The sequence below is a fragment of the Pocillopora damicornis genome, chromosome 8 (assembly GCF_964200805.1).
Source record: "Pocillopora damicornis chromosome 8, jaPocDami1.2, whole genome shotgun sequence".
NCBI lineage: Eukaryota > Metazoa > Cnidaria > Anthozoa > Scleractinia > Pocilloporidae > Pocillopora > Pocillopora damicornis.
The window spans coordinates 8,960,873-8,982,662 of NC_142677.1; the positions used below are offsets into that span (position 1 = coordinate 8,960,873).

At 39.4% G+C, this 21,790-nt stretch overlaps 1 protein-coding gene across 1 annotated transcript in view; it reads right to left on the bottom strand.

Moving 5' to 3' along the window:
• The window catches only part of LOC113674585 (endothelin-converting enzyme homolog), a 49,068-nt gene extending 33,884 nt beyond the window's left edge, over positions 1–15,184 (bottom strand). Inside the window, exons 1-8 of the mRNA XM_027191069.2 lie at positions 14,721–15,184; positions 13,092–13,288; positions 12,679–12,936; positions 11,700–11,765; positions 6,327–6,443; positions 6,077–6,166; positions 4,266–4,399; positions 1,719–1,950 (exon numbers count right to left, since the gene is read on the bottom strand). Of these exons, the coding sequence (XP_027046870.2) occupies positions 1,719–1,950; positions 4,266–4,399; positions 6,077–6,166; positions 6,327–6,443; positions 11,700–11,765; positions 12,679–12,936; positions 13,092–13,288; positions 14,721–15,036 (1,410 nt within the window). The 5' untranslated portion in view covers positions 15,037–15,184. The remainder of the gene's footprint in view (positions 1–1,718; positions 1,951–4,265; positions 4,400–6,076; positions 6,167–6,326; positions 6,444–11,699; positions 11,766–12,678; positions 12,937–13,091; positions 13,289–14,720) is intronic.
• Between the last annotated feature and the right edge of the window lie 6,606 nt (positions 15,185–21,790).

The window sequence follows — 21,790 nt, forward strand, 5'->3', positions numbered from 1 at the left end:
AACCAGTTCAAAGGGTTAAGCCTTAGATGTTTAACAAGAACAGCACATTTACATTCAATTTTTTATGTTTGTATACATATCCAACTTTAATTATAATATAGCACGCACGCAAGGTCTACCCATTTCCTAAGGCGCTACCTTTGTAAAAATCCTTATGTGCCACACGTCCGTGTATCTATAATAGCGGAGCTCGCAGAGCGTAGCCCCATAATTATACAAAACAGTAGTAACCCATCAAGCCGAAAAAATTTGGAAGTACGACCGTACGACCGTAGGACCGTAGGACTGACCATAAAAGGTGCTACTTTTAGCATGCGCGGCCAACTGTACCACGGGCACTATCTTATAATCAGTCCTCTACAAGGACACGGAGAAGTTGCGAATGAAAATCCATTAATATTACCACGCACTTTATCCATAGTAGGGGATTTTTAGTTTTGTTGAAGAGACGTGCGAGGAAAGAAAATGCGAGCTCCGTTTTTAGGCTTGCCTAAATCTATATATTAAATCTCTATATTATGACGTGTGCAGTTTTAATTCAGCTGAAGTTCAGTAGAGTTTGGCCGCAAGGTTTCAAAACTTTCAATATTTTTTCCGCTCTATTCCGATTGAGATACACCTTTTGGAGCTCAAAATGAAAGAAAATACGCTAAATGATACTCGTTTGGAAAAACATGAGCATGTAGATCTTTCAAGCAGCGAAATTAGTTTTCGAGTTGACGATACTTCATTCCCAAAAGCAATGCGGATTATGGCTGAAAACTGAACTAAGTTTTCTGACTTTAAATCAGGCTTTGCGACGCTGGGGACTCTTCACTAGAACGGTAAATATTATTTTGAAGTGATGATTTGTCCCAAAACTGTTTCCCAAAAGAAATTTATATTTTGAAATGATAAAATTTTCATAATTTTCAACAAAAAGCTATGCAAGTTTCTTGCCGTACATTCTAGTAAACAATAGTTCTAGCAGGATAAATCTATCACACTGGTCTCGTAAATGCAAGAAATTTGTAATTTTTTTCGCTTCGTTTTTCGGACTTGTGATATCATTTTCAGCTGTTGATATTTGCTTGAAGTATTGTTTAGAACTATCAAACTTTTCAACACAAAACTATGAAAATTTCTGGCCGTGAATTCCAGTAAATAACGATTCAAGAATGTTTAATTTACTACGTACATGCAAGAAATTCGTTCCTTGATCGCTTCTGAGTAGAACATTTACAATTCTTTGAACAAGCTTTGGTCTCGAAATATTCCTTAGTCGTTTTCTCCTTGTCATTTAAACATAGTTTACGGGAGGGACACGATTACCTGGTTAACCCGACACAGTAATAACAAACTCTTTCTTTACGAGCACAACTTGTGTCTGCATACTATGCAATAAAATAATTGTTTCAAGCCTTAATGTACGTATGTCAAGTTATGGATGCACTTGGATAGCTCGAAGAGCACTGAAAAAGCTAGAGGTTTTTTCGGCTGCGCCTCAAGCAAGTTTTGCACTTCTCTCGTGCTCTCCAGACTTCCTGCGTGCATATATAACCCGATATACGCACGCTAAGCGTGGGCTTATTCTTTGATGACTGGTCCGGAGCCGCTATTTTCGACGCACATGTAAATTATAACTAGTAAAAAAGAGACTGTCGAACAAAGCTCCCAAACTTACAAAGAAATAACAAATACACGCGTTTAAACTCTCCTCAATGAAACAAGGCCCTCACCGACTCTTTATCTTTTTTATCAAACTTCTCATCCAGGAAGATTACTCCCAGAGGATCTCCAATGTCATTGTCAAGGCGACTCATTTCCGTAATACATTTTTTCCAGATGTCTGTCTCGCCCGAGCTTCCCATAACCACCCTGTGATAGTTGTAGAAAGCCCTACGGTATTCTTCACTAAGATGGGGAGCCAGCTGAACAACTACCTGCCACATCATGTAATTTGCAAGGACCCTGATAAAAGAATAAGAGAGAAATCATTGGAACTGCGTCCCAAATAATCGACTGTTTTAAATAAAAACTACGGTCAAACCTGTTTTAGGCGGCACCGTATTTAGCGGTCACCCTGTATCAAGTGGTCAGTTGCCAAAGCCAGGTTTTTTTTCCATTGATCTCCGCAATTTTCACCTCTATTAAGCGGTCGCAATCACCCTTTGCTGAGTCCCAACGGCCCATTTTATTATTCTCCACCTGTATTGAGCGGTCACTGAAAGCGGAACCGCTCAGGTAAAACTAAGAATAATCCATGTGTCTCCCCCACAATCGAAGTTAGAAAAATTGTTCGAGCGAGATTCTGGATATTTTGTAGTCAATTATAGCATCAAGTGGGATTGCTTAAAGCCACATATGTCGTCGAGATGGGCGAGTGTGCGTAACAATTGAATTCCAATCTTGAGCCAATTTTCACCCGATGTTTTCCGGTGCTATCTATTGTATGTATCTGTGTACTTTAGAAAGTCGAAATTCGCACTCGCTACACAGTTGAGTTCTTTCCTTTTGTGATTTATGGCTTATAGACACTAGCATATTATGTTTTTAGTTCTTGCCGTGACACTACGGAAACAGCAGAAGACGATAAAGATCTCACAATTATTTTCAGGATTGTGCACGTGCTGCTTAGAGGCAGAGAAAGGCCGCAGACTGCCATATGCTGCTTAGAAGGAATAGGGAAATGAAATTGTCTAGCGACTGGTTTGGATGCGTCTTTATCATCTTTCTTTAGGTTACGAAGCTGTTCTCGGAATCGGTTGTTTGGTCGTTTTCCTGTTTCGCCTATGTACATCTTTTTGCACTGAGTACAAGTTATGCAATAAATAACATTGGTGGAAGTACAGGTTAAAACAATGATTGCTTAACAGATTGCTTGGGTCCTGACCCAATATTTTCTGAACGTTTCGAATGAAAGGACGGAAAAGGTTTTTATGTTTTTGTTGTGTTTGAATGAAATTAGCAGAGGTTAAATTGCTTTAAAATTACTCCGAAACTGGTATAATATGTTAATATTATACCAGTTTCGGAGTAATTTTAAAGCAATTTAAAGTTTTTAAAAAAATGATGGATTTTGCTGCTTTATTCGGTGAGAATGAAATGCGAGGGTGAGTGAAATTCAATGATTTCTCTCTTTCTGTGACGTTTGGCAGTGATGGCCATCTTGAACGAGAGAAGCAGAGTAGCCATTCTTTTGGAAAAACTGGCACATTGCTTCTGACTTTTTAGAAAAATCAGAGTCCTCAGTATATAGGCGACGAAGTCAAAGAAACTGAGAGTAAGAAATGAATTCTTGTCATGTGATGGATGTGAAGATGAACACAACAGTTATCCATAGGAATCATTAGCATTGTAGCACACACTGTTGAATAGGCCGTTGCCTTCGAAAGAAAGTTTGATGACTAGAAATTGGGAGCGACGGTGAAAAGGAATGGTTTTAGTGTCCATAGTGTCCCATTCCTAATGCTTTGGTGGAAGCATTCTAATCAAAAGGTATCGCCACATCTATGAGGGTAAAATCCTCGATTCTTTTGCGTTTGATAACAGTGCGTAGACGATTTGCTGTTATTTCTCTGTCTCTCTGGATCGTAATCGTACCACTTATTAGCAGTGTCTACATTAAAAAGAGTACCAACTATTTGAAAATTGTATTCAACCGTCATAAAAACTATGCTATGACGCCCCATTCTGAAATACATACCTCAGAGGCGTTGCCCTTACACTCATCAACTAGTAAAAGCCACAACGTGCGATTCACAAAGAACTGCTGCTTTGGTTATCACTAATTCATTTCTGGACCCAAGAATGCCTATTTTTTTTCATCTCCGAATTGTACAAACAAATCACCAACAGAGAAAAAAGCGAGAAACTACTAGATCGTAAGTTAGCGACCCATTTAGTAGATTTGCAGTAAATTTTTGAACGGTTAGGTAGCTTTTTGAAATCTCAAAACATGGTATGTTTCGCAACTTAATGTACACTTTATAAATGCCAGAGGTGAACTGCACAATGATATTTTGATGATATTGAACTTGTTCTTAGTAATCAGCATAGGAACTGAGTTAAAGATTTCCTCCAGCGAGCGTTAACTTCTTCAACTGAATACAACTAGCAGCAGGTAGATGGGCAAGGTATAAATGATGTTGAAAGATGTTTGCACCTGGGTGCAATGGTCGGCAGCCGGGTGGCGACCCAGATGACGTGATAGTACTCAAAGTGCTTCAACTTTTATTAAGTCTATCAAATTGAATATGGTTAATTGATTACTCAATGTTACCAACCTTTCTGGTGTGTTGGTTATCAAACTTGACATGTTTGTCAAGTAATCCAAAGCAAAAATGGCGAGCTCTTCGTCTTGCTCTATTTCGTAGCTGGTGTCTTGAAACATTGCTTTTATGTAAAACAACCAGTCAATCTACGAGTATAGAAATAGCGGATTACACACGTGTAAGTATACATTTTTCAGTAACTTGTATTGTACCAATTTGTATCGATGTTGTATGCTTTTAACTTTAAAGACAAATCGCTCTAAATTATTGGTATTCTTCATGAGAACTCTCCAAAACCACTTTAACTGAGTATTCATTGTTTTAAACACAAAACTCAGAAAGAAATTCCTTCTGAAGATTATTCACTTAACTTTTATTTAAGATAGTTTTACCCTTGAGCATTGACCAAATGCAAAGAAATTGTGATGAGAAATGGTATTAAATGGGTAGGCAGATCCTGTTTATAGCTACTGAGCCTAGTGAAATAACCCCTGCAAGGGAACTCTTCAAATTTATTCTGAGAGTGAAACTGCTGCTCAAGGAAAATGCTTTTCGGTTCTGAAGACTTTCTTTTGCACTATTAAATTGTGCACAACACGCGATACAAAGAAAGTCGATAAAAAAGCGTTAAAACAGCCGAAAGCGACGACGCAGGCAGGCGCTGACGGAATAAAGGTGAAGAGACTCAACAAGTTATATTTCTATCATCATTGTTATTTTTTTTCTTATTAGTTTTTTTTTACGGCACGCGCTTACGCTTAATTTTAAATCTTTTTTTTACTAGATATACCCTGTTACAGTCGACTCTCGCCCTGCGAACGCTTTGCTATTACGGATATCCCGCCATTGCAAGTAAGAGGTAGCCCCCCGGCGAAACGCATAAAGAAATGACTGAAATAAACTCCCGTTATTACAGACTCTCTCGCTATTAAGGAAATGCAGACACTTTCATGCCCCCTCCCCCAGCTCGAAATTTTATTTGTTTTTTCTCTCGCTATAACAGACACTTAAGTACTCGTCCAAAATCCTGACTCACATAATATGAAGCAACATTATGATAAAGGAAACTAGTGACACCATTCTTCAATTGGATGCGAACTTGAAAATTTCCTGCTTGCGACCGGATCTGTTTGTGGTCACGGTATAAAATTTATGTTTACGTAGTTACATTTTATTTCTTATGCATTAAGACGAAATGATTTTTTTCTCTCGTTTCCTGCTATTACGGAATCTCACTATTACGGACACTAAATCTTCCCCCGAGGGTGTTCGGAATAACGGAAGTGGACTATAGTAGTGGTGATGGTGGTGGTGATGATAGCAGTGGCACAACAAAAGAGTAATTTTCAATTGAGTGTCGAAGTTGATCTTGGATTGCTTAATTTCTGCTTTACTTCGCTCTGTGATTGGTCAAGAAAACTCACACTTCCCTATCAATACATCAAATAAAAAACTAAAAACCAATTCCAGCTCGATCATTCGTGTTTCCCCGCGCTCTAAGCAGGTTATCTATTTTCCTTTGAGTTTTCATTGATTAATGATGATGTTGAACTTTGTTCTGATAAGTTTTTGTGGTTACCTTTCTTTGGTTCATCAACACTCCATAAAAAATTGCTCTATAAGTTTATCTTAGGTCGGGTACATTAGGCTTTAGGCTGGTTAGGCCAGTGGAAAAAACATAACAATATGCCGAGAAGATAAACTACGACAAGAATACAAGGTATTTGATCGATTACATGGTATCGAATAACTAAGGTTATCCATCAAATTAAAACAATGTAACCAAGCCATTCGCCGTAATTTTCAGCGATACTAATCCTCACCGGTTCTCCTGTTTTGTTTTGAAGTTCTTTCAAAGTCATTAACTTGTATACCTTACTTCTGTCAGCTCTCTCGTTAGCAGTTGCGGATAGCTTGAGCAAAGAAAAAATTAAAAATGGCCGTTACTCTCTCTATAATAATGTATCCTCATTTGTCACGATGATTAGTTTTCGATGGAACTACCTTTAAAATTTCAAAATAAAATTTCCTAACTGATTTTTGACCAGTAAATTGGAGAAATTTATTTCTTACCTTAGAAAGGTCCTGTTCAAATTCAAACACTTCTTTAAGCTGGTGCTCGGCCCACTTAGTCTCTCCACCGATCAGGTTGATCAACTCAGACATAAGCTGCTGGTAGGCCTTTCTTACCTACAGCCAACAAAACAAAATGTATGGAGTTTTACATAATAGGAAGGTCACAACAATTTCCTTCGTTGTTCAAGAAAAGGCTAAGATTAACATTTTATCAAGCAAAACATGAAAATTATGCCAAAAGTTTTATTTAATAGGTTGGCCTACGTACTTATTAATAAGTTTGTAGATAACCATCAAAACCACAGTGTTCCTGTAAATCCTCAAGACAATGCGAAAAGATTACAGGACAGTGTCAGAAAGTTGGCAGACCTTTTTTTACAATTTTTTAATCATTTAGCAGCCATAATTCATAATCCGAAAATATTCCGGCAAACGACCTCGGATTAAGAATGTTGAAGGCTTTGCCGTTTATTTATCAACTTGATCGGGTGGCGCGAGGAACGAGTGACGTGTCAGCAGCTGATTGGCGATATCAATCGCTCGTGGAAAAATATCATAGTTTTCAGCAGCCATAATCCATAATCCGAAAATATTCCGGCAAACGACCTCGGATTAAGAATGTTGAAGGCTTTGCCGTTTATTTATCAACTTGATCGGGTGGCGCGAAGAACGAGTGACTTGTCAGCAGCTGATTGGCGATATCAATCACTCGTGAAAAAATATCATAGTTTTCACGTTGTTACGGCTTTTCTCGGGGCTGGAAATCCTTGTATAACACCGCAGTGTATATGATAAAATAAATGATCATATGGCTTCGGCTTGTGGCCGATATAACGTGCGCTGATTGGCTACAACAAAGAGCAGAGCCGTGCATTGTAAGCGGTAATGCCCACGGGCCGCTTACGGATTATGTAAATTACGAGGAGCATAACAGATCATACAAGTACCGCGGTGGTTCTCCTCTTTTTTAATTTTTGTCACAGCTAGTTTAGTAGTTATCATTAATAATTTACCACTCCATAACACAAGCAAGTTTAAATCAGCTTCCAGTAACATCAGATGTAAACAGTCGAGCGGTTCCTGTTGGCAGCAGTATTGCTCATTACATGGAGTTGTTTTTATATGTTCAAAAAGCTTGTAAACGTCATCCGTAAATCTCTTAGAAGGCGGAGATATGAAGTCGAAAGCGAAGACTAAAATATTTTAAATAATGCATTCCGATGATTTGTATCTTTTTGCCAAGAGGCCGTACGTGTTTGTTTGGACTAATTTGGACTACAATTTTGAAGCACTTTTCTGTCTTTCCTGTATGCATTCTAGTTGACGTTTGCCTTGAAAGTCAGGCAAAATTTATTTGTGACACCTCTATATAGAAGATCATCTTTTCCGAAAATAAATGTGTTCCTGACAGAATACGTGATACACCGGTGTAGTTCACTGATTACGTAGTTTAACCGAGGGTTTGAGTCGATGAATGATTGTATAAACGTGCGCATCGCCGGATGTAAATTGACGACTTCCGCTTGAATAAGTTTTTCGTTTCTTCTTCTTCATAAGCCATATTATAAATAACTAAATAACTACGACTGTCGGTCGCTATCGCTCGAACAATACGGCAAGGAAGGCCTCAGTTTGAGATTATCCCGTAATGACCTCAATCTCGGTTGTTAAGTGGTTAATAACGAGAGTAATTAAAATCTAAGTAATAACTTTGATTACCCAAACAATTATTGACGTTATCTACAAGATACAAAAGACTAATTTCCTAACAGAAAAGAGAAGTTACAAATAACAATTATCGTAAGACCCGTACTGCTCCGAGCGCTCATGTGCCTTACGCTGTGCCTAAACTTCGCCGTACTCCTGACAACATACTTGCTATAGAGACTATTTGCAAGATTGAATTAGGGATCAGATCACTCAATCCCCAACAGGCGGGCACTGTCAGAAGAGCTCTCAACGGAATCCTTTCACAAGCAAAACAACCGGAGCCTAACCTCACGAAGAAATGCAGGACGCAGTAAAACGCCTAGAGGAAGACCAGTCTATCATAGTTCTACCAGCAGACAAAGGACGTGCTATTGTACACCGACACCTATCGGACTAAGATGTTCTCCTTGATCGAAAACAGACTTATCAGCGCTCGAAAAAAGATCCGACAGACATCTTTGCCATCTTGTCCGTGAGCGCGTAAAAAGCTTCCTACACTGATTTAAACCACCAACAGCCTTCCATTCACTTCACTAGGGAGACGGAAGGTAACACCAAATTCACCTTCCTTGACACTGCAGTACAAGAGAACCTGATAGACATCTATCCACCGGCGCACACAGCAAACCGACACACACTGACCAGTACTTAGCAGATCCACCACAGTCCTGCCCTTTGTCAAAGATCTTTCCGAACAACTTCGCCGCTGTTTAAAAGTTGGAGTCTACGTTATGATCACGCATATTACTACCGAGAAATGTGGTCAACCCGGCTATGCAGGATCAAAACATGTTATACAGGATTCTCTGTGAGTGCGGGGAATTCTTCATCAGCGATACTGGCAGATCTATACAAGAGAATCAAAGAACACGGCAGGAATGTACGACTCGCGAAGACCAGAATCTCCGCCATTTCAGTACACAATCACAATAACGGATGTCACCCGCTCTAGAACGAGGTAAAGTTCATTGATTGTGATACCCATTTCTAACACGCAGTGTGAAAGAGGCCATCTATACGACACTTCACCGTAACAATTTCAACAGGGACAGTGAAATCGAAATCCCAGAAGCGTGGATGCCCACGATCAATAACATATCAGCAGGCAGCGGACCACAAAGAAAGACATTAAAGGGAAATCTTCTCTAAAATGTAAGCTCAAACTCGTCCAAAATGTTCTAGAATGGCTTAAGATTATCCATGAAAAAGGAAAAAGAGTTTTTCGGTAAGAAATGGCGTCGTTATTGTCATAGTTGCCGATCTTTACCCTTTCAAATATACATTTTTTAGTGCCTGTTTTATGCGGAGGATATCAATGCGCCTGTAAGTGAAAAGCAGGTTGTGTAATTCAAGATACACCATGCAAACTATCACAGATGGCCCTGAAAACAACCCCAAAGCGTTTACAAGTTCGTATTTTCGAGATTTTAGCGTTTTCGGAGGATTGTTAAAAACTGCAATATAATATTGAAAAACGATTAAAAAAGCATGAAATCTACAATATAAAAAGCAATAACATCGGACTGTAAAAGGATATTGTATAAAAATATAACAGAGATTGTTAATAGTTATACAACCCTATATGCAATTTACAAACTATTTATAAATGTGATTTAATAAATAGGCATTAACTTCCCTTAACTAAACTTTGAAATCGCTACAGTTTCTCATATTTGCGGAAAGGGCATTAAGTAACTTGACAGTCTTGAAAGGTGCCCCTCTCCATTGGTATAATTATTTTAGTATCGTCAGCGTATTGAAATGAACCAATCGAGAAAGGGAGATGATCTTGCAGATCGGAAACGCAGAGGTTAAATAACATTGGGCCGAGGATCGACCCCTGTGGCACACCAAACCGTACGTTCACTGATTCAGATGTACGATCATCGATCTGTACGAAATGTGACCGGTCACTCAGTAGCTATTCAACTAGCACAGAGACGGCTTCGAGAAACCAAGCGTTGATAACTTAGTTATAAGAATCTTGTAGTTGACTGTGTCGAACGCTGTAGAGAAATCGGTCAGCACTATGAGAGCAACCTCACCTTTTTTCATCGCTCTTAGCAAATCGTTGCGCATAGCCATTAGCACCGTATTGGTCGAGTGTCCCTTACGAAAGCTAGAAATTGTATCGCGGAGTACTGATCCAGATTCACAAAAGGTGGTCATCTGCAGCGCGACAAGTTTCTCAAAGACTTTTGATAGTGTGGGGAGAATTGAAATGGGACGAAAGTGTTCCTCAGACTTCGGTTGATCGACTTTAGGAATTGGACTGATCCTCGCATTTTTCCACGCCTTAGGAAAATAGTACTTCCTGATACATTTGTTGATAATAGTTGTGAGGGGACCAGCAATGGATTCAGCCACCATTTTAACGAATTGGACAGGGATACCGTCGGGGCCAGTAGACATATCAGATCTTAACAATTTCAGCACGCTCAGGACCTCGCTGTGGGGCACTTTTCGGAGCTTGAAATTAGAGAGATAGAGGTAAAGATTCAATTCCTTCTTTAAGACAGGAAGGTAAGTCACCACTAACAGGTAAAGTTCTCCCGGTAGTACAAGCAAAGAATGAGTCTAACCTGTCAGGATCCTGCCGCAAGGGTTGCTGGTTAGGTTTCAGTATGCGGTGGATAATACGCCACACCTTCGGTTTATTAGAGGATAACGCCTGCCTTGTGAAGGTCTCGCGAGCCCGACGAATAGCTGCCTTCAACTTGTTTCTGACGTCCCGCTGTAGTAGTGACCGTATTTGGCAGTCCTCTATCCGAAACTCGTAACTCTCTCCCTCCGAGGAGGGGCATGTCTCTCGATACACTCCTTAAACATGCTGTTTAAGTGTTCTAACTGTTCCTCTGGATTATCAGATGAGTATACGATGTTCAGATACCGATCTACACCCACATTTATACAGGCAAACGGAGAATCGTGGTCGCTTACAATACTGGTAGTAATGACATCAGTGGCAGAAATGCGCATTGGGAGGTTAGTAATAATATGATCAATCAGTGTTCGAGAGGTCCTAGTGACTCTAATTGGCTTCATAACAAACATGTCTAAGGTATTACTGTAACGCGTAAGGAAAGAGTCAGGGCGATCGATAACATCAAGTTAATATCGCCTGTAAGAACTACCTTGCCATTCCACGTGGATGTGATATGACCAAGCAAGTCCTCGAAACACTCTAGCCCGTCATCAGTAAGTCTGACCTGTAAATAACTCCAAGCAACAGTTTACTGTGTTTGTTTCTCCTTAGTAGCTCCGGCCATAAGTGCGCCAGGTCTGGTTGAGTTTTTTCAATGTCAAAGTTTTTTCAGTGTTATGTGGTAAATGTCAGGAATGACGCGGCTTGACATGGTCAGAAACAGTTATTAAGTAAGAAAGCCATTAAATCTGAAAGTGGTGCTTTTTTCTACCGTTGCCGGTTAAAGTTCTGGCTGTTGGAGGGCTGACAGTTAACCGATGGAGGCCTTCTTGATGATTTTTTTCGGATGTATTTTAGATTTCTGATAGTTCTCAGAAGAATACAACTTAGTCGGAAATATTTCCGAAAAGTCCAGCCGCAATAAAAAGTAGGTGCTTTTAAAATAGTATAGGTATTTGGACGTGATGAGACAGATACGTTGTACATCATATCTATCAGGAATCGTTATCACTTACTTGGTGATGGTAAGAAGTATTAGCGAGGTATGCATCTCTTGTAATAGAATGAGTCGTTTGATCTATCTGAAAACGATAAAAGAATAGGTTACCGGTGGGAAAACTGCAATATGAGTTGAGCATTTAAGTATGGATTTAAACATTTAAGTTTTCTTTAGACAAAAATTAGTTTCCGCAGAGGGAGTATTTTTGTAAGTTGACTGCTCCTCTTTAACACGCTGCCAAATTCTTGAGGCTTATCATGGATTAGCAAGGGGTAGTTGTTGATATAAAGAGTCCGTCAACAAAACGGATTGAAGAAAATTTAGATTTAGCCAAGAGAAACTCTCTTATGAACTATTATCGAGAATGTGTCGTAAAAGCTAAAATAGAGAAATTTAGATTTGGTCAGGAGGAACTCCGTAGCAAACTGTTTTCGAAGATCTGTAGTAACACGAACACAATAAAAAAAGATATCGGCAACAAAGTGAAACGACTAGTTGTCAAGTTAATAAATTTTTCAAATGTATGACTGAGTGTCATTTCACCAAGGGAAGGTAAGACTTTTTTTGGACAACGAAGGGAATAGAATTTCCGAGTTCCGAGATAGAAAAATTGTGTGGGTCGATTTGCACTTTCAGCGCTCGATTAACTTTGGCACGTAATTCACGATAAATGCATGCTACGCCTCAGTCCTTTTGTCATCCAAGATATTAGCTTTTCAGAATCATGTGAACACGAGTCGTGACCTTGCGGGTGTTAATCAAGTGAAGGTGTAATGCGCTGCTATGAATGAGATAGGATGCTATGTCTTTTTTCTTGCAATTTCTTTAATTGCAGTTCACCTGCCGGGATCATATCTTCATTTAATTTCATAATTTCAGTTGTGGTAACGGATGTTGATGTTGACAAAAATTATCCACCATAATAAGACCTATAACTACTTCAAATACAACCGAGTTTGATGGATTTCAAATCATTCGAAAATAAACTTCAATACCATTATGACGTAGCGCGAGGATTCCACCAGATCTGGTTTTACTTGAAGTGTAAACAGTGGCGAGAGTTTGAGCTCTTTGTGAATACGAACCAAAGTCTCGGCAAAATTCCAGGAGTCGGAAGTCCAAGTTTTGTTAGTGATATTCCATGATCCATACCTCGCAATTAATTCAAGAAGAGGTGACCCTTTCGCATGTTCAATGGCGTCCTGGTCAGTGCAGGAATCGTAATATAGGAAGGCCTTCTGAACAGCATCATTCTAATCAAAGAGGAACTAATGAGGCTACGTCCTATAGATATTATCGATAGTAGGGGAAAGGGATGATTTACCCCTTAATCTTGCCTTCAATGCGATCTATGCAATCTGGAAACTAATATAAAACTGGCAATAAAGTTATGAAATGAGTCACTCACCCCGATATATCTCTTTCTGACTGTTTTGTCATCGAGAAGCCTCTTCAAAAGTTGGTCATTTCTTTTCTTGAGAGCAAGCACTTGATTCCAGAGTGGTTCATTAGGTGGTATAGGGTTGCTCTTGATCCAGCCGCCACATGCGTGAAGGAAAAAGTCTTCGCACGGATCTACATTCTGGTCGACTGTCCGCAGAATATCTTTCAAAGAATCAAGAGAATCAAACAAGGTAAACAGTTGTTCTGAGTCTAAAACCATATGCGTAAGCCTGACTATAGTGGCTCATAATATAGATTACTCTAATGGGATGGCTCCACAAAGAAAAACCGCACAGATGTGCATCGACTGATTCGCCTTTGACAATTGATCAAAAATGAATATCATTGTTTTAATCAACAGATTTGCGATGAATATCGGTAGAAAAGCTGTAGCAACGTTCACGGCAAGGACCTACGAGAGGAACGTTTCTTCACTTTTGAAATCGTCGTGTTTGGATAAAATGAATTCTGCTACAGTTTCCCAGCGAACCATTATTGTTAGCGAAAGCTATCGAGTAATGTTTGTCTTCATTGTCACATTGCCGCTCCACCCGTTCCTTGGTGAGTTGGGGAAAATATAACACAGATGAATAAAATTTAGAACTTTGAACTGAAAAGGGGCTAAGGATTACTTCAGTTACAATCAATTTATCAAAAAAACCTTTCCGATTTATTGGACATTTGCATCACTGGTAATTAGCCTAGATGAGAATATTCAAGGTCTTAACTATCCAAAGTTAACTCTGCTGCTACTACAAATAGGAAGGAGATGAAAACATAGTTTGATGTAAATATAACTATAACGCTTGAATGAAAGGTAGAGAGAACTCATGAAAATGTTAAAATCATTGTAAGTCATCAACGCATTACTGTCAAGCAATGATAGTACAGCCGTTTATGGGAGAAGCATGGAGTTTGAGTACTAAGTAGGTTTAAAACATGGAAACTTTTTGTAGCTACTTGCTGGTATCCAGCAGGATTGTTCCAGGTTTTTGAACGCTCATCTTGACTTATATAGCAACACGCAAACACACATCGCAAGAGTTCTTCAGATACTCTTTTACATATCTTCATGTGGCGTATCCCCAACAGAAAAAGAAGAGTTTTAATATTAGTTTTTGTAAAACATACTATATTTAATTAAATTTAACGATCATAGCAAAAATTAACTTGGTACTTTATCCACAGGACACAAATTGCGACAAAAACAAATCCGGAAATTCACTGGTTAGCGTAGTGTCGAATTTGGCAATTTCCCAATCCTTCTTTGTATAAATTACTTTGAACAAAAGTTAACAGCTACATCTTTGGAAGCATTTTCCGACCCAATTGTTAGAAAGATTTTGTAAGTGAATTTAGCAGGTTTCATCTCACAAGAAAGCAAACCAATAGTAAAGACTCTCTAGCCTAAGAAATCTGCGAAGTGTAACTATGGTGGCTGGCTAGTCAACCTTAAGTAAGCCATTTCCTTTCTGTTGGGAAATATCTAATCTTTTTTTTTTTCGCGCCGTTCATTAGAATAAAAAGGTTCTAAAATCCTAAGCGTCGTAATAGCTTTCAATAAAAATGACTTTGGTTAGCAAGTGCTACTTACTGGCAGAGGCGAGTATGCATTGGACACTTGTGCATGGTGGCGTCACATTCCCACTCGAGTTAGATGTGCCCAGGACGGTTCTACAAAACGAGCTTCGAATTTCATCGTTCCTTTGCAATTTTTCTATTGCCAAAAATATGACTAGGCTGATACAGGCCAGGGAAAGCAGAACTACCACAAACACAAGTACTGAAGTGCTACATCCATTTCTTTGCACCCGTTTTCTACTGTGTATTATATGGCCGTCAGGACTGTTTGAATTTCCATCAAGATGCATCTTCTCTTCCATTGTTAAGCGGTATTTGGGATCTGCCATTTTTCTCCTCGATGGACTCAGACGCTTTTTTAATTTACAGAAAAATACTGAAATGATATGCCTTTGTCCTTATGGTGAACTGATGTCAAGTGGAAAACGAGGGAACACTCTGGCAAAGTGCTATTCGAATTATAAGGATTTCGAATTTGGCAGCTGAAAATGTTTTCAATCAGTACATTATAGATATTGTTCATTTTTGATTCGCCCATTATGCACCACATGCTTTGTTTGTGGTTCCGCAACATAACTGACTTAATAAACCGAAAAAGTGATTTCATCTATGGTCCACTGACCTATCTTTTTGTCGGCAGGTGACCGGTTTTTTGGATAAATTTAATAAAAACTGATTAGCATTACTGTTTACGTTTGTTGGTAGTGTTCAATAGGCGATCCGCCATTCTAATCAGCTTTCCCTTGATGGATCGTAGAATTGCAAGAAAGTGAAAATTAAGGTATTAAGTAGTCGTTATGCTTTGCTGGATTCTTTGCGGGCTTGGAAGCGTTCAAACCAATATTTTTAAGGGTATAATTGATGTCACTTGGCAGTCGCGCGTTCTCGTAAATTTACACCTTGAAAGTATCTTATTGTATTGCAAGAGCGTGGATTATTATTTTTTTTTGTTACGCAAGATGTAAAGCGACAAAGCTCTTATGGCACAGGTTCAAATTGTAAGTAATTCTTAGTAAGGTGAGTCAATACGTTTTTACATAACAGGTGATAAGTAGGAGTGGTGATATGACTATGCTGCTAACTCAGGAAGGGCTCCTGGGTCGATTTGACCAAAAATAGCGCCAACAGCAATAAGCAACGAGGTTTAATTTGCATTTTCAAAGTTTCCCAAAATTTCCCGAGTCGCGGAGCAACTCGGGAAATTTTGGGAAAACTTTGAAAATACAAGTGAAATTTATCCTTAATTGCCCGAGGGCACTTGCGACTTCTTATTCATCACTTAAAAGGCAAAATTTTTGAGGGGATTGCATTCGAGCACGATGTCCCCGCGATGAAGCCTTTTCAATGCCGCCACAAATGTCAAAACAAACGTAACTGACCAATAGATCCAATGAGCATTTTATCCTTAAAATACAGTTAACAACGTTACACGGCTTAATTCAGTTAAACTGCAATCGATCAATCGTTGCCGCAAACAGCAGAAAGGTTCAAAATGTATTTATCTGAACAATACACCTAAATCGGAGTCAGATTCTGAACGAAGAAATTATCTGGTAACTAAGCATGCTCTGGCCGACACTTGCTTGGGAAGAATGGTTTCCAGCGATGTTGAGAGTTACACTGCAATGACTGAAATTGAAAATTTGACTCAGAGCTGAGCTGGGATGTGTTTGCACTGCGGACAGTGGTTGGATTACCTGAGTTCTAACCATCGTTGTTATCTCTATGTTAACAGACTTGTACAATTGTTTGTACAATTAAACAAAAACATTTAATAAAAAGAGATCAAAGAACCTATAATAAAACATTAAATATAATCAAAGTCGGTGAAAAGAAAAAATTGATCTGTAAGAAAATGAAAAGCAACATCACAAAAATCCTCATAAAAAAATTCTGGAAAAGGTGTATCACCCTCCCCTTGAATAGCTTACAAAGAGGTGTGACCCCTTTTGGTGCTCAGTTTAATTGATGACCCTCCCCTCTGAGGCCCCAGCCCTTCCCCCCAAGAAAAAACGTACCTTACCTTAGCTTTACCAGTACTATTTTTTTTATAACCATTAAATAGATTCAGTTATTCAGTGACTAAGCAGGGTAAACATACAGACGATAGCCAGATGAGAAACTCTGTGGGCGGAAGGATGGCACATATCGGTTGCATCCAATCACGGAGCGACTGAAGGCTTACGTATTTTAGAGCCATAATCGAAGATGTGCTTAAAATCATTTCAGGGTTGTTATGTAGCTGAATGGAAGCATTCCTTTAGCGATTTCTACCTGTAACAAAACGTCTTTTGTAGAGTCACGCAACAGGTCAGCCAATCAATCTATTTAAAGAAAAGCAGTACTTTAGTTCATAGTAAAAGCACGGATTTCATCTTTGCTCATGAGTGAAGCCATTAGATTTAAAAGATACCTGTCGAGGTTTGCTCTGTTGGTGGCCCTGCCATTACATGTATAATAAAGTATACATTTTTCATGCTTGTAGCCTTGCAAATATCCTGGGCATCATTATCACAAACGAACCTAACTCATTTCATAACATCGAAACAATGCATGTAAGTGTTCTAACATTCCATACGGACCACGTTCCAGGGACGTTCTATGTTACTCTCCGCATTCCTCGATTACCAAAACAGTCTTGCACTGGTTATAATTTCAAGAAAGCAGATTCTGAAACCTTCCAAAAAAAGTTTCGCGATGCAAACTTGACTGACCTGATCTCTACCACCCTAAATGGGGAACTTTGAGAATTGGTATTTCAACTTACATCTCTCATTGACGAGTACATATCCAAAGTAAAACTCAAGAATATCAATTCTCCTCCATGGATTGTTGGTCAAGTTAATACTTGCTCCGAAAGCAAAACGTCAGAAATAAAACTTAAAAGACTAATGGTAAATACTATCGTGAAAAATTCTGTACTCTTTATTGTGAATGCAAGATGCTAATCTACAGTAAATGTAACGACTATACAGACTCTTTCAAGCGTCACTTCACGGGAATCCAAAAAAAATTTTTGGTCGTTTCATAAAAGTAAAAGGAAATTACCTTCAGTACCTACCATTGTTAAATATTGCGGTCAGTTTCTTTGTACTCTAGCTCGTCAGGTTGAAGCGTGTAATCATTACTTTTTCCCTTCATTTTCGTCTGATCCACCACCTTGTGTGAGCTCTATACTGAACTTAAATGCAATGTTATCTTCCATCTTACTGACCTTTTCCGTAGTAGAATCATTGCTACGCGGCTTAGATATCAGCAAAGCCTATGAACCTGTCAGTCTCCCGACTGGTTTTTTTTTTTTTTTGCGTATGCAAATTTTTTGACAAATCTCTGTTTTTGGTGCGGTACCTAAATTGTGGAAAGAGCCATTGGTCATACCTATCCACAAGAAAAAAAGATAACGAACTAGTGGAAAATTACGGGCCTATTTCATTGCTCTGTATCCTACCCAAAGTGCTTGAAATACGTATTTTCAAAAGATGTATTAACCACCTGCATTTCCTATTTTACTTAGCAACACGGATTCCTGCGTGGCCGTTTAACAGTCGCTCAGGTGCTTTGTTTTTATTGGGAATCACGTCGTATTGCAAACTGACACACAAAAATATTGGTAAAGTTATCAATACAAACCTTAACTGGAGTTCCCACGTCTCTTCCATATTATCCAAAGCATCATCTACAAAATAGTTGACCCTCCTTTTGGATCCAAAGTCAAGCGCTCTCTCTACCTGAGCCTGGTGCGATCCTATGTCGGACATTCTGGTGAAGTGTGGACGCCGCCTCTGCACATTGGTGGTCTACAAGCAATCGAGGGAGTTCAACGTCGAGCCAGAAATTTTATTTTAGGTTCCCAAATACCCTAACAAGAAAAGACTTATTGCACTAAACCTTTTCCCAGTGTCTCACTGGCATGAAATCAGGGATTGAGTACTTTCCCATAAGGCCATATATGCCCATATATGAAGGTCTCTAATTGGATTTCGTAACCCTAACAGGGCCATTTCGGTGGGTGATAATTTTCTCAACTAGCATTGATCTGTTGAAGTTTATGGTCACCGTAAGGTGTTGGTTTATCTCTTTTCGCCAAAATGATGATATCGTTCATTTTAGAAGTTTTCAAAGTATTGTTCGTTCTAACGAACGCTGTAGTCATGGTAATGACTTCCTTCCGTTAAAGTTTGATCAAGGGATAAAAGTATTAGTACAGACAGGTCAGTATAAAAGAAACGAATAACAATGTCAACAAGTGCATAAAACACAAAAGGTGACGTCAATCCCATCGTTCCATGACAAGGGGGATGGAGAAGAATTGACTGAACACAATTCTGCTGTTAAAGTGAATACTTCTTCCGAAGCGGGAACACCTTCTGAGATGAAAATCAGCCTCTCGTTGCAAAGATGGAATGTCACCATCATCACTCGGGGAATCGCACTCAAATATTCCATCTTCCCCTTCGTCTCGTTTCCCGCTGTTTTCTTGCTACTCCTCTAAGTTAACGTTCGAGGCTGATCGGTTCGCCAGGCTACGACTGCAGAGTTCCTTGCCACCGTTGTTTATGCTTAGTCCCTCATCTTCTGTATGCCCTGTGGTGCCATCGGTACTGGTGATAACGGTTGACTATTACTGGTATGGCCGACAGGATCATGGCACGTTCGAATTTGGATTTCTAAAATAGTACATCGCCCAATGGGTTGTCTTTTTCAAGCCTTATTTGGCTGCATTTCAAAAGTTTATCCTTGTGATGCACTACCGAGCGAATATTCTTCACGTCTAGTCTCATTTGACTCAGTATGTTAAGAGCGTCATATCGGTATAATTCTGAGACTTGCTGGGGGTTTTTCAACACCGTTAAGCGTATTAGTCGACGCAGCACTCTTCGATGCCACGTTTCCCTGTGGGCCATCGAGGGTTTCTGGTAAATTGGTGACTTCGCTTCAGATATAATTGTCATACCCGCACAATAACTGAAGAGTGTCGCTGAACAGCCCGACCGCCTCTTAAATGCTAAGTTAAAAGCACCAGGCCTCTACGAGTGGTACTTTTCATGGACTGAGAAGATAAATTTTTTAATAAATTCTCAACATGGGACATCCTAGTTCTCTGTTCGTTTAAGCGAGTATTTCCCGAATCTTGTTCCTCAAAATCGCCGATTCCTGTGTCCCGTTCACAATAGCAATCCCGCATCTTGCTCCCCTCATAAATTCCCGAATCTCGGCCTTTAAATAAGCCCAATCCCGAATCCCGAAAAACTAGACAAAACTGTATGATGGGGATCGGGATTGGCCGGTATAAACCGTCGAGATTGCGGGATTGAGAAAATTTTGGTCGGGATTGCGGGAATGCAGAGTGGAGACTCTTTTTCAACGTAGTCATTTCAATCCAATATGTACTTAGTGGAAGTGAATATAAATACATAGATACACCCGTTTTCAAAAACGTCGCAAATTTGAAACTATTTATCAAATATATGTGGCTTATATTTTCTCATCAAAAAGAGACACGGTGACGCACACTCAATCGACCTTGTTGGCTAAAGAAACTAGCAGTATGCAGTCGAAACGTTATTATCCACAGCCGAAGTGACCACACCATGAGAGAAACATGAGACGAGCTTTCACATAAAAAAAAGGCCCGTGTGAAATTCGTACGAAATGCATAACCAACCAATCAGAAAAGTAAAACGAGTGTGAAAATACATGGTTCTTCTAATCAGAGACACGGTTATTGTGACTCTTCTATCTTATCCTCTCGAAGTATTGCGTATTTCCTACGCAGCGTGCGAACGTGACTACGACATGTCATCAGTGAAGTGTGTTTGCCAATGTAAATTATTGCAACCAGAAAAAAAGGTTATGCGGCAGGCCAATATATAAGAAACAAAATTATCTATAATGTATCAGACAGCTTTGGAATTAATGTCTCTACACGATAGGTAAATCCAGCGATCCCGACAAACGACTTTGAAATTTGTTATTGCACCATGATTTGGCCTATTGACCTGCATCCGTATCAGGTCGTTTTGGCACAACTGTCCTGTATCATATCAAAATTTTAAGGAAATCACAGCCTGATAAATGGTATAGGTTAGAGCAGCACACAGGGTAAAATATGGACTGGACCATTGGACACTTGGACTATTTTTTGGACTATTTTTTGGGACTATTTTTTGGGACCAATTTTTTGTAGACCGTTTTTTTTTGGACCGATAATATCGGGGGGGGGGGAAGGGGGGAAGGAAGACCATAAGTACTTAGAGAGGGGTGGGATGCAGTCTATCAGTACTCAGGTAGGGGTGGGAGGTAAACTGTTGTTACTGAGGGAGGGATGGAGGACAAATTATTAGTACGCAGGGAGGGGGCGGGAGTTTTTAATGGATCATACAAATTATTTTCAGCGGTTTTTCGACTGACTATTCTTATGTCAAAGTTTTTGCGCTGGGTCGTAGCGTTTCTTTATTTTTTGTTATCCGAATGCGAAACTGGCGCCTGAACGCTGGACTAAAATTGCCATCGACATTATCGCCAATACCCGTTTTCGTTCCACCATTGTTGAGTCACACGTGTGCCTTTTAAGACGACTTATGCTAGTGCTTAATGATACTCACTGGTTAGCATGAATCATCCACCAGTTCCTTCACGTTTCCCTTTGTGTGAAAAGCCCGTGCTCTTCCTATGTACGTAGTAAACCTAGAAATGGTTAACTTGCTAAAATGTGTTCTTTTCAACATAGTAAGCGGTCATATAACAAGCGATGCACTGTGGAAGTAAGGTGAGGTGTTTTTATTGAGAAATTTTGACTTTCATTCCTTAGAGCGGCCGAGGTCGTAAATATTCCCTTACAAGATCTTATGATTTTACCATGACTGTTATTTCGCAAGATGATCATCTCATAGCTGGAGCTTAGGCCGCCTCTGCCTTCCCCGATGAAATGGTCCAAAAATTGGTCCAAAAAAAGGTCTTTAAAAAGGTCCATAAGTGGTCCAAAAAAAAAAGTAAAAAAAGTAGTCCAATAGTCCAAGGGTCCAGTCCATATTTAACCCTATGCCGAACTGGGGGAAAAGACCCAACAACAATCAAAGTACT